The following is a 12349-nucleotide window of genomic DNA, read 5'->3' on the forward strand; positions in this document are numbered from 1 at the left end:
GCTCAAGGCGAGTGCTCTACCACTTGAGCTACAGCGCCACTTCCGGTTTTCTGGTGGTTTATTGGAGATAGGAGTCTCATGGTCTCTCCTGCCCGGGCTGCCTTTGAACCACGATCCTCAGATCTCAGCCTCCTGAGTAGCTAGAATTACAGGCGTGAGCCACCAACACCCGGCTGTTTTTGTTTTTTAATTTGTGTTTTGTTTCTCTGTGTGTGTGTGTGTGTGTGTGTGTGTGCGCGCTAGTCCTGAGGCTTTAGCTCAGGGACTGGGTCTTGTCCTTCAGCTTTTTTTGCTCAAGGCTAGCACCCTACCACTTGAGCCACAGCTCAACTTCTGGTGGGTTTTTTTTTTTTGTTGTTGTTCTTTTGTTTTGTGGTCAATCAAAGGTAAGAGTCTCTGCTCAGGATGGCTTTGAACCATGATCCTCAGATCTCAGCCTCTTGAGTAGCTAGGATTACAGATGTGAGCCACTGGTACCCAACTTGGGCTTTCAAGGGTTTGTTTTGTTAGGACAAGAGCAAGTGGTAGCCCACACTCCAATGTTCTCAAATGTGGGGATCTCACTCACCTTGGACTGGTTGTTCTTAAGTCGATGAGCTTCATCTACCACGAGACAGGCCCAGCGGATAGAGCCAAGTGCTGCCTGATCGATAGTGATCAGCTCATATGATGTTAGGAGAACGTGGAATTTCACTTGTGCTTCCCTCTGCCAACACAATCATATTGCTTGCTGGGCTGCCATCTGACATCCACACAATGACATCTCCATCCCCCATCCTTCTCCAAGACATCCTGCCCTGACTATGACTACCTCAGGGAGTGAATTATTCTGTCCTCTAACTTCAACTCCAAGCACCAATTACTAACCATGCCCCAAACTTCCACCTGTCCAATAAACTGACAGTTCCATCATTCACACCCCTGAGAGAACTTGCTATGAAGTTCAGAGGCATGAGAACAGGTGAAGAATAGCAAAGAGAAAGGTGGAGAGGGAACAAGAGGAGCTGAGTTTCTCTTGGGTCAAAGAAATGACAGATCTGAGGGGAATCTGAGGCAAAGGGGCTTACCTTCATCTTAAAAGCTTTCTTTCCACCTTTGATGGCATTATCTTCAAAGGAGAACTCGTTCTCACGAATGATGGCCCTGCTGTCCTTGTCACCCGTGTATGTCACCACATAGAACTTGGGTGCCCACATTTGGAACTCCCGCTCCCAGTTAATGATGGTAGAGAGTGGAGCACTCACTAGGAAAGGACCTTTTGTATGGCCCTGGGAGGTAAGGTGGAAGACCCATTAGTCCACTCGACTGTCTGTTATACACCTCCATCCCCCTTTCCCAGTCTATGCTAGGTCTCAGCCCAGCCACCCATCTCAGGGGCCTAGAATCCAATACATACCTCTTTATAGAGTGAGTAGAGGAAGACAATGGTTTGGATGGTCTTGCCCAGCCCCATTTCATCAGCCAAAATCGTGTCAGTGCCCTGGGCCCATGAGAAGCGTAGCCAATTCAGTCCTTCCAGCTGATACATGTGCAGCGTGCCTCCAGTGGCTGTGATAAACCGTGGCTGAGTCTCATATTTCACTGTAGGCTGTAACATCAAGAAGTCAGAAAGCTAAAGGGAACAGTTGAGGGATCCACAAGTCTTGATCTCCTCCTCCTTCCTCCTTGGCACTGCTATCAGTTGGATTACAATTTTTTCTACTTCTGAACTTAACAAAAGTTTCTTGTCTCTGGTCCCTCCCTCTCAGCACAGTAGGGAAGGGCTAGCTGTGAAAGAGTCACACTGGGAGGCTGCCTCTAATAGCTCTCTTACTCTTAGCGCCCTCCATGGGGCGCTAAGGTAAGAACTATTCAGAGACTGCTGAAACCCTGGGAAGTTCTGTTGACAGCAGGGAAATCATCAGTCACTATGGCTCCAGACGAAGAAAGAGGACTTACATCATTAGTAGGAGAACTGGGAGGTCCATCACCTTGCAGCTCCTTCTTCTTCTTCTTGTATTTGCGAGGCTGGGCAGGGTCCTCCCCCATAATTAGTTCTCTGAGGAAAGAATGGGTCTAAATGAGGCCTACTCCTTAGGACCCCTTCCCACTTTTCTGAATCCATTCCAGATCTACCTCTACTGCCTATAACCTAGATTGTTTTCAAATTTTATTTCCCTCTGGCTTTTTACCTGCACCCTCTTGGGCTTTGAGAGCCAACTCTCCCTATGCTGAAGCATCTTCTTATTCATTTACTTAGACACATCTTTCTTCTACCCCTTATATTGTCCTTTTACCAACCTCACCCAAACAAACCAGCCCAGGATGCCACTGCCCTACTCAGCTTGTGACTGTCCCTTTTGGTTGCTCAGTTTAGCTTTCCTACTCCAACTACAGACTCCCTCAATACATAACCTGGCTTCCCTCACCGATGTCTCCAGTAGTTTTGTTTCTGGTCTTCATATTCAGGGATATTCATTTCATCTTCTTCCCATGTGGACTGGTCATAAGGCAAGTCCCTCCATTTCACCAGATAGTGGTAATTCCCTTTTTTATCCACACTGTGGGGCAGAAGACCAAGAAGAGAAGCAGTTTAGAAGGTTGAAGTATCATCAACCATTTTCAGGATGACACCTAAATATCAACTATCACATAACATCTCTGGAGAGCCCTCCAACCTCATTCACTCACCTAGTCAGTCAGTCTCTACTATTAGTGCCTACTCTTAGCCAGGCATTATGTTGAAGAGTAAAGGAAATGGACAACCCTATTTTGTCATGGAGGCTACACTGTATTGGGGAAGGCAGCAATGAAATATACTGAGCTTATATTAGGTAACAGCGAGTACTACAAAGAAATAAACACTTGAAATAATGGTCTGGACAATTATGTTTCTCATGTTTGCCTTTCACGCCCTAACTCTAGGCTCATGTGACATGTCTTATGCTACTGGAGAGTACAGGAGGCAAAGTCAAGTGAAGCAATGCTGGGTTTTCCTTCTGGTGTCCCTAGTCCCCCTACAAGAAGCAAGATCAATGAAGCTGGAGCTGCAGGAGGAGTCAGCAAGTTTCAATCAGTCATTTGGTTAACATGGGGCACTCTTCAGAGTAAAAGCAGTGTCATAGAAGTGGTACTGTGGCTCAAACTGGTAAAGCACTAGCCTTGAACAAAAAGAGCTCAGGGACAGTACCCAGACCCCAAGTATAAGCCCCACGACCAACAACAACAAAAAAAGAGACAGCATCATATCTAAGGTAGGGCTTCTCACAGACCAATCACTTACCTGTGGTTGATAATACGGTGGACTGTCATCCACTCTGGTTTGATGCCAAAACGGTAGTACTTCTCCTCCATTTCAGCATAGTGTGGATCTTTTACCTTGCGCTTGTCACTCTTCCCATCATCCTCACCAGAGCCATAGTCCAGGGGTGGGGGCTCATCCATGTCATTCTTTCGTTGGTAGTTTCGGTACATTACCAAGTGGAAGATTTCCAGCTGATGGGACACAGAGGAAAGATAATTCCAACATCCAGGAAAGATAGTTCCAACATCCAGAAAAGAACAACAAGTGGTCAGCAAGGAAAATGGGACGGGGAAAGAAAGCTATGAAAGAGAATGGGTGAGGCCAAATCAGGAGAACAAATAAAATAACAGAACAGTATCAGAGGACAGTGTATAGATGAAGCCATAAGGAGCAAAAGAAGCTGGAATAGAGCTATTAAGACTGAGAAGAATAATAAAATATGAGTCAGGAGCCAGTGGTTCATGCCTCACTACTAGCTACTAAGGAGGCTGAGATTTGAGGATTCTGGTTCAAAGCCAGTCTTGACAGACAAATCCGTGAGATTGTTATCTCTAACCACCAAAAAGCCAGAAGTGGAGGTATGGCTCAAAGTAGAACACTAGCCTTGAGCAAAAGAGCTAAGGAACAATGCCCAGTCCCTGAGTTCATGCCCCATGACTGACAGACAAAAAAAAAAAAAAAAAGAACAAAACAAAGTAAAGAAAAAGAGAACTGGAGATCAAGAAAACCACATATGGAAATCAAGAAATCAAGGAAGGCATGAGGCCAGAGGCCCAAAATGAGGTAAAACAAAGGATGGAGGGGCTGGGAAGGTGGCTCAGTGGTAGAGCACTTGCCTTGCATGCCTGAGTCCCTGGGTTCAATTCCTTAGCACCACATAAGCAAAAAATAAAAAGCCGGAAGTGGCACTGTGGCTCAAGAGGTAGAGCGCTAACCTTGAGCTGAAGAGCTGAGGGACAGTGACCAGGCCCAGAGTTCAGGCCCCACGACCAGACCCAAAAAAAAATAAACCCCAAAAACAAAGGATGGATATGGAAGCATGCAGAACAGAGGGCTAAGAAGTCAAAGTCCCAGGGGAGAAGAAAAGAAAGGGTCCTTATACCTGAAGTTCCTTGGCCCAGGAGCAGTGCCAGTAGGACAGCCCCACCCACTTGACAAAGAATTCTCGCTCTGATCTGCCTTGAAGAGGACGGGGAGGTGGAGCATCTGGATTCCCATCTGCCTGTTGGGGGGCTGGAACTGCCACAGGTGGCTCCCCCCACCGCCAATGCAGGATCTTCTGCACACGACCCTTCAGCACAGGACACTTCAGGATGATATATATGAGGAAAGAAAGAGGCAGAAAGAGTTCCTCATTAAGTAGGAGAACAAAGGTGCCACAAGAGGGAGTTGCGGGGGGGGGGGGGAAGAACTAGACATTTGGGGCTAACAGATGTGGCCTAAGGGTAATACTGAGAAAAGGTATATCTACTCACTGTGCAGCGGGGACACAGCCATTCACCATTGGGGATATCGGGCAGGGGAGGGTTCAGACAGTGGATGTGGTAGGAGGAGATGCAAGCATCACAGCATAGGAGCTCCCCGCCATCCTTGCACACCCGGCAGTATTCCATATGGTCATCCTCTTCCTCTTTTTCCCCTTCTTCCTCTCCTTCCTCTTCATATTCTTCCTCCTCCTCCTTGGCCTCCCATTGCACTCCTTCCTTCTCCTGGGAGGCCAAGGACAGACACAGAGACAGATGGAAGAAAGGAGATAAGGAGCGAGACTGGAAGATAGAGGCAAAGACAGGACGCCTGAATCCTAGAAATGCAGAGAAGACTGACAGAAACAAAGGAACACCCCAATTTACAGAAACATTAACTATAGAGGCAAAAGGATGGGGGATAGGGCCCAAATAGCATGCTAGGCCTTAAGTCATCTGATGCCCAGGCATCAGAAGGAGGAAGAGGATAACTGAAATCAAGAAGGAAAGAGATGGGAGAGTCCCTGAGAGCACCAGGTACTCACACAGTGGGGGCAGCTCCATTTTCCCTCAGGAGCCCGGTCAAGCTCTGGATCAAGGCAGACGAGGTGGTAGGCACGAGGGCAGGTGTCACACAGAATAATTTCCCCACCCTGCTGGCACACCTCACAGTAATCCTGGTGATCGGTCTCGTAGCCATCAACCTCCTCCTCCCCGGCCACTGTAGGACATCCCAGGACTGTCATATACCCCAGTGAAGGCAAAAGAACAGAGAGAACAAGAGAGAGAGAGAGAAAAGGATTCAAGGAGAGAGGCAAGAGGCGAGATAAGGGTTGAATAGAGAAGTCAAACTTGGTAATAAGAAAGATAGCAAAGGAAGGCAGACTGACAGGCTCACACACAGCTTACCCTTCTTCTTCTTCCTTCCCGGTCGGCCTCTCTTTAGTTTCTTGGCACGAACAGGGCCCTCAGGCCGGCCTGAGGCACTGTGGACACTGCCACTGTCCAGGTCTGACTCCTCAGCCTCTGGTTCAGGACCCTCATCACTCTGAAAAACATACTGCCCATAGCCCATTGTTGTCAGTGAGGCATACTTGCTTCTACTCCCCTCCCTGGGCCTTGGGCTTCCTGTTCCAGTTTCCCTCATTGCCCTGACTCCATTGCCCTGGGCTCCAACCCTTGACACCTAGGTAAGTTTAGCAAATAGGGAAGAACAACTCACCGAGCCTCCCTTCTTCCTCTTGCCACCCAGCAGACCTAGTTTGATTTTGAGCGGTGCCATCTTCTTCCCCCTAAGCTTCTTACGTCCATCGGGTACTCGGGGGCTCTTACTACGCCTCTTATGGCCTGGACCTGAATGACGATGGGAATGAAGAGAGACAAACCAGAGGCTGTGACTCAGGGACCCCTAGACCTCTTTCTAACAAAATGTTTCTCCTCCAGAAACCCCAACTTGGGCAGGCAAAGGTACTAACTACAGTGATACTATAATTCTAAGATATACAACTTAGAGGGTTAGGAGACAGTAGCTGGAAAAAGAGAGTTTCTTACCTTTGCCCTCTTTGGTTTTGGCTCTTCGGATAGGTGGGGGCTGTATATCAACAGTGGGGGGTGGCGGGAGGGTAGGGGGTCCGGAAGGTGCTATGGGGGTGGCTGAGGAGACAGCAGCTGACACCTGTTCAGCTACAGCTGCGGCTGCTGCTGCTGCTGCCGCTGCCACAGCAGCTGCTGAACCCTTGAAGGGGTTGTTGGCGCTGAACTCTCTCCATTTGGCTCCAAGGATGGTCATCATTTTAGACATTGGGATCTTAGGATTCTTCTTAGCAATTAGGGGCCTGTAAATACAGAAGTAGAAAACTCAGACCTTTTACAAATTGGTTTAGAAGTACTGCCATCTCTTCTTATCAATTAATTCTATGTATATGCTAGGATTCCTGGGTGGTAAGAATGTGTCCTATTAACAAAAATATCAAGCCGGGCCCTGGTGGCTCACGCCTGTAATCCTAGCTACTAAGGAGGCTGAGATCTGAGGATCATGGTTCAAAGCCAGCCCCAGCAGAAAAGTCCATGAGACTCTTCTCTCCAATAAACCACCAGAAAACTGGAAGTAGCACTGTGGCTCAAGTGGCAGAGTGCTAGCCTTGAGCTGACGAGCTCAGGGACAGCCCAAGCCCAGAGTTCAAGCCCCACAACCGACAAAAAAAAAAAAAAGAAAGAAAAACATCAGGTGCTGGGAGTTCATGACTGTAATTCTAGCTACTCAAAAGGCTAAGATCTGAGAATTTAGTTCAAAGCCAGCCAGTGCAGCAAAGTCCACGAAACACTAATCTCCAATTAATCACTAAAAAAAGCTGGAAGTGGTAGTATTAGCCCTGACAGAAACAAAACAACTTAGGGGCAATGCCTAGGTCCTGAGTTCAAGCCCAGGACTGGCACCTCCTCCACCCTCCACCCACCCACACATACACACACAAAAAGAAAAAGAAAAATATCATTGTAATAAGTACATATGTTTAAAAAAAGGGAAAAAGTTTAATAAGGATAAAACAAAAACAATAGCATCCACATAAGTGCTATAAAGTAACTACTTTTCAGTTCATTAACCACTATCTACAGTACATCCTATCTCATCCTCACAGTAGCACTCTTGTTTCGATTCTTCACATTTTACTAAATTTCATGGGACATGAAGGAAGGTCCCCATGGCATAGGGCCTAAAAGAGATAGGCTGCAATGTTCTCCTCTGGAGTGGGGTGTTAAGCTCTTGCAAGGATATGTGTGACCCTCAATGCTGACAAAAGCACCATCTTTAGCGGTGAAGTAGATGAAACATTACAAAGGACAGCTATCAGCTAATACTCTCTTGGGGCAAGATCCCAACTGTAGTACACTTTAATTCATTATCCCACTAAATTCATAGACCTCTATAAGGTATATACTATTATTCTTATTTTAAAAAGTAATAAAACTATTCATTTAAAGAAATTAAATAACTTGCCCAAGAGGGGCTTGAACCTTAGCACTTCAGGGCACGGAACTACTATGTGAAATGCTTCCTCCCCAAAAGACATCTTCCCTGTTTTCTACCTTGTGAGCCAATGTAGCTCAGGTCCCATCATCGATAAAACATGCTCTGTTGTTACTGGAACCTGAGGAATGGATAGACACAGGGTATGATGGTTCACACCTGGAATCCCAGCTACTCAGGAAGCATAGGTAGAAAGATCATGGTCTGAGGTCAGCCCAGGAAAAGCTCAAGACCCTATCTAAAAACAATAACTAAAGCAAAAACAGGGCTCAAGTGGTACGTAACTGCACAGCTAGCTTGAGGCCCTGAGTTCCAATCCCAGTATCAAAAAAATAAGGAACAGTGGTTGATAAAAGCAATGGAAATTCTAGAACACTGATGGTATCTTCCAGGTCTAGTCTAGAAAGGCCATGAAGGGAAAACAGAACTGGAACTATCAGAGCATGGGCTCATTATATTCTGTCCTCACTATGTTGTATTGCTAACAGAGTTCTCTAACACAGCCCTGGCATCATGACCTCAGCCCCACTACTCCCTCAAATAAGGAGTCCTCAGTGAAGGACTCTTAACTTGGGACCCTCAGATCCGAAGAAATCCAACAATATCTTGAGATTACATGTGCAATTTCATGTGTATGTGCTATGAGATTTTCTAGTTTCTTAGCTTTCATCAGAGTCCAGAAAGGGTCGAGGCTCTCCCTGCTAAAATTAAGTACCTGTTGTAGAGAGTTCCCAGTCCCATCATACCTCATGAATTGGCTGAAAGCTTTGTAGTTGGTAAGTGTGTGGTAATCCTCCTCAGAGAACACATGCTCCACGTCCTCCAGGCCCCACGTCAGAAGCAGAGTTGCTGATGACTTCTGTTCTACCTGCTGTGTATATGTGGAAGAGGGAATTCAGTGAAGTAGGTGCTCCTGCCATAATATACACCAACCTCCAATTTCACACTCCCTTCTTACATTACAATCTCTACCCCTCACCAATGACAGGCTCAGTGGCTTCCTTCCCTCTGATACCTGCCTATTGTGTGGATTCCTCACCTTAGAGTTCCCCTAAGTCTACTCACCTTTTGACCCCCATCTGCCTCCCCCTTTTTCCTTCGCTTTGTTTTCTTCTCCTTTTTTTCTCGGTGCTTCCGTCTCCGTTTCCGACCTGGTCCAGTTCCATATTCACTGCCCCCACTCTCTGACTTCTCCCGGTATTCATCTCGCTCTGAGCCAAACTCCTCCTCACTGTCCTAAGGAAGAGAAATAAGTAAGAATAACGTTTATCCATTCTTTCCATGTGCCAGAAGCTGTTCTTAACATACTTTATCTCTTTCTACCTTCACAACAATCTCATCAGCTAGTAACTGATCTATGCTCATCTACAGAAGAGGAAACTGAGGCTAAACAAAGCTAAGCAACTTGTTCAGGAAAACTTCTGGGCTATGAATTCATGTATTTATTATCCAAGCTTGTACTGCTTCTGTCAGACGCCAGGACAAGTCACATTGACAACGAGGCTCCCTATATTAGGCTATAGGGAGTGAGGTCCTGATTCATGAAATATAGGGCATAGGGCAATACAGGGAGAGTGTGTCAAGCCTTCCTGACTTTAGGACATTCCTCTACCCTGGCAGGATGGGAGAAAATGTAGGTCTCTGGAAAAGTGTCTCCTGAACCTTCCCACAGAGTTAGGACTTCTTGATACTTACAAGCTTCTTGCGTTTCCGGGGTTTGCCTGGTTTATTCTCCTTCTGCTTCTTGGGTCCTCGCTTTCTCTTCTTCACACCCAATCCGGAAGGCAGCAGTCGAATGTCATCCTTATCTTTGGAGCAAAGAGCACCAGAATAACCTAAGCCTCTAGGTTCCCAGTCTCAGAGGCCCCTCAATCACTCCCCCCCTACCACCTCAGTCCCACTCTCTAGGAACTGGGCATTAAGGCCTCCAAATGTTGCTGTCCTTCACTGCATAAAAACAGTGTTTCGAGTACTCTGGGATGCTTTGGTTCTGAATGAGAGGTCAGGGGTCAGAAGAGAAGAGCAGCCAAACCACTCCCTACTCTCCCCTTCTACTAACAAGGGACCAGGCTCTAGGCCATGGGCTCTGACTGTGGCAGGTCCTTTCAGTCGCCGCCAGGGCTCCTCCTGCCTTCCCCCTTACTTTGCCAGCTGGCAGCCTGCCTAGGATCTGGGGAAGCCATGCCCAGCTGCTGGCCTGGCCTGACCCAGCACTTGGAGTGGGGAGACACAAGCTGGCAGCTTCCTAAGCCAGATGCTGAGAAGGGAGAGCCAAAGGTGGACACCTGGGTTCTCACACTAACACCCTGGGGCCTTGACATCCTTTTTTACCAAGAGGGAAGCCTCTATTTACATTTCCTCAGATAATTACTAGCATCTCCTCACTCCAACACCGTACTGGAGAAAAGAAATCCTCAGCCAGTCATTTTCACTTCTTATCCATAGGATTAGTGTCTGCTCCTATCACATCTTAATCTGCTAGAAGGAAGTCTCCACAATTGCCTAAATGGTTCTCCTCATCCTTGAAAGTAACCTGGAATCTGCTCCAAATCGATTCCTATATTCCTGTTTCCTCTGAGAACTCTGGGGTCATACTCTCCATGTCTGGGTCTCACCCTACATCTGCATGTTTTTGTCCCAGACATCCCAACCCAGGTATACACATACATACATACATATATACATATGTATATATCAGATGGATGCATACATATATATGTATATATATATATATATATATATATATATCAGATATATAGATACGCAGCAAAGGAGATCCAAAACAAAATAAGAGATAGGCATAGACATACCCAGCATGTGCATTGTCAAACTCACATACACATACACTCAAAACAGAAAATCCAAAGCCTGGACTGGTCCATACTTGCAGCACAGCCAGATCCCTGGCTTTCTCCCCAGACAGCTCTGTCAGAAGGCCCACAATAGATTTCCCTTGATGACCCCCCAACAACATTCTCCCTAACCCCTGCCAGTCTGTTGTGGCTTGAGGGCCAGAGCTACTTCTCATAGAGGAAGAAAGACACCATGCCAACAGACTAATGCCACACTGACATGGAGCCCTGGTTCTCCCGCCCCCTTCCTCCTCCCCCCCCCCAGCACTAAACTAACCAGCTAGACCTGTCTTGTTCCATGCAGAGGCAGCTGTAGCAATAGGGAAAGCATGGGCTTGGCCCAGCCCCTTGCTCTAGGACATACAATTCCTACTTCCAACAGCCAAGGGAAAATTAGCCACAATTAACACCTCAGGTCTAGGTTTCCTCAAACTCTGGACACATCTTTCCTTTCATGCTATCTTTTCTCCTAACTCCAGCATCCTGTGTGCCCGTGGGCAGGAAGACACTCTTAAGATGCACTATGGAGTGGAGGGGGGCTGCCTAGCCAAAGCCAGGTGTAAAAACTGAGTAGAGGCTGTAATAATAGTCAGTTAGATGCCATGCCCAACAGCCGGCTCCAAGGCCCCACATAACCCCAGGGACTAGGGTTAACACGAACATGGAAATGAGGAGGATGCGGGGGCAGTGGCAAGGGCAGGCCAACTCGCTCAGGATGAGGGAAGTGGCTTGGGTCACCCCCAGCTGGGAGTAGGGGCCACAGAGCCGGTGAACTCCACTCCCCCGCCCTGCAGGAGGTTCTCGAACTTGGGCTGACGTCGGCGACTGGCAAAGGCAAAGGCAAATGGCGAGGAAAGGCAAGGAAGGGTAATAAAGCAAATCTAAGTCCCAACCTCTGTCTCAGCAGCCACTCAATGCTGGCCTGGAGCCCAGACTCTACCACAACCCGGCTCAGATCTCGGGAAGGCGGGGAGGGCGAGGGCGGAGCCTGGCAGCCCGGCTGGCGGGAGGAGCCTGGGAGAGAGCCTCGCCTCCGGCCCGCCCCTCTCTCCTTCTAATCTCACCATCAATCTCTCACACATATATTTATTTTTTCTCAAATTCCCCTCCCTCCCCCCACAACGAACCTCCATAATAGGTCTGCTGCACATGCGTACTACACGCAGGGGGTGGGTTTGTATTTTCAGACCTTTTGCAAAGAAACTACCAGAATTTTCCGCACCACCCACAATCATTCCCCACCCCCAACGCCAAGGAATCGCATCTATATATTATGTTATATTATTTCTCTAGACTTGCCAGAAGGGGGAGGGAGAAGAAATGAGGGTTCTTTTTTTTTTTTTGGCTTCCTGCTCCCTTCCCCCACCAACACGAGTGCTATTATTTTAAACGTTTAACAATGTAAGAGACTGGAGCGAGGGGGAAGGGATAAAACTGGTTTTCCGTAAGAATGTAAAACAAAATGGTGAGATTCAAAGCAGTGGGCCTGAAAAACAATGGAACGCTCGCTCTCATATGTATAATTCATATTCTACCAAAGGAAGAGGGAGGGCAGGCTGCCCAGACCTCCCCAGAGGCAGAGAAGGCTTATTTGCCCCACACTTAGGTAAGACAGAGCTAATGAGCAGGCTAAAAATATTTTCCCCAAGTTTTACCTCAGAAAGTCATCTGAGGGGGTGTATCTGGGTCACTTATTTGACTTGGAGGGCTGAAAGGGAGAGAA

At 47.3% G+C, this 12349-nt stretch overlaps 1 protein-coding gene across 1 annotated transcript in view; it reads right to left on the reverse strand.

Annotated features, from left to right (window-relative positions):
• The window catches only part of Chd3 (chromodomain helicase DNA binding protein 3), a 24436-nt gene extending 13839 nt beyond the window's left edge, over positions 1–10597 (reverse strand). The window contains exons 1-17 of the mRNA XM_013013123.1: positions 10585–10597; positions 9918–10031; positions 9470–9582; positions 8840–9010; positions 8521–8645; positions 6298–6581; positions 5969–6099; positions 5656–5806; positions 5292–5467; positions 4759–4992; positions 4386–4589; positions 3263–3474; positions 2409–2540; positions 1939–2038; positions 1397–1588; positions 1068–1268; positions 569–706 (exon numbers count right to left, since the gene is read on the reverse strand). Coding sequence (XP_012868577.1) covers positions 569–706; positions 1068–1268; positions 1397–1588; positions 1939–2038; positions 2409–2540; positions 3263–3474; positions 4386–4589; positions 4759–4992; positions 5292–5467; positions 5656–5806; positions 5969–6099; positions 6298–6581; positions 8521–8645; positions 8840–9010; positions 9470–9582; positions 9918–10031; positions 10585–10597 — 2691 coding nt within the window. The remainder of the gene's footprint in view (positions 1–568; positions 707–1067; positions 1269–1396; positions 1589–1938; positions 2039–2408; positions 2541–3262; positions 3475–4385; positions 4590–4758; positions 4993–5291; positions 5468–5655; positions 5807–5968; positions 6100–6297; positions 6582–8520; positions 8646–8839; positions 9011–9469; positions 9583–9917; positions 10032–10584) is intronic.
• Positions 10598–12349: the final 1752 nt, after the last annotated feature.

This window comes from Dipodomys ordii, unplaced genomic scaffold (assembly GCF_000151885.1).
Source record: "Dipodomys ordii isolate 6190 unplaced genomic scaffold, Dord_2.0 Scaffold19, whole genome shotgun sequence".
NCBI classification, from domain to species: domain Eukaryota; kingdom Metazoa; phylum Chordata; class Mammalia; order Rodentia; family Heteromyidae; genus Dipodomys; species Dipodomys ordii.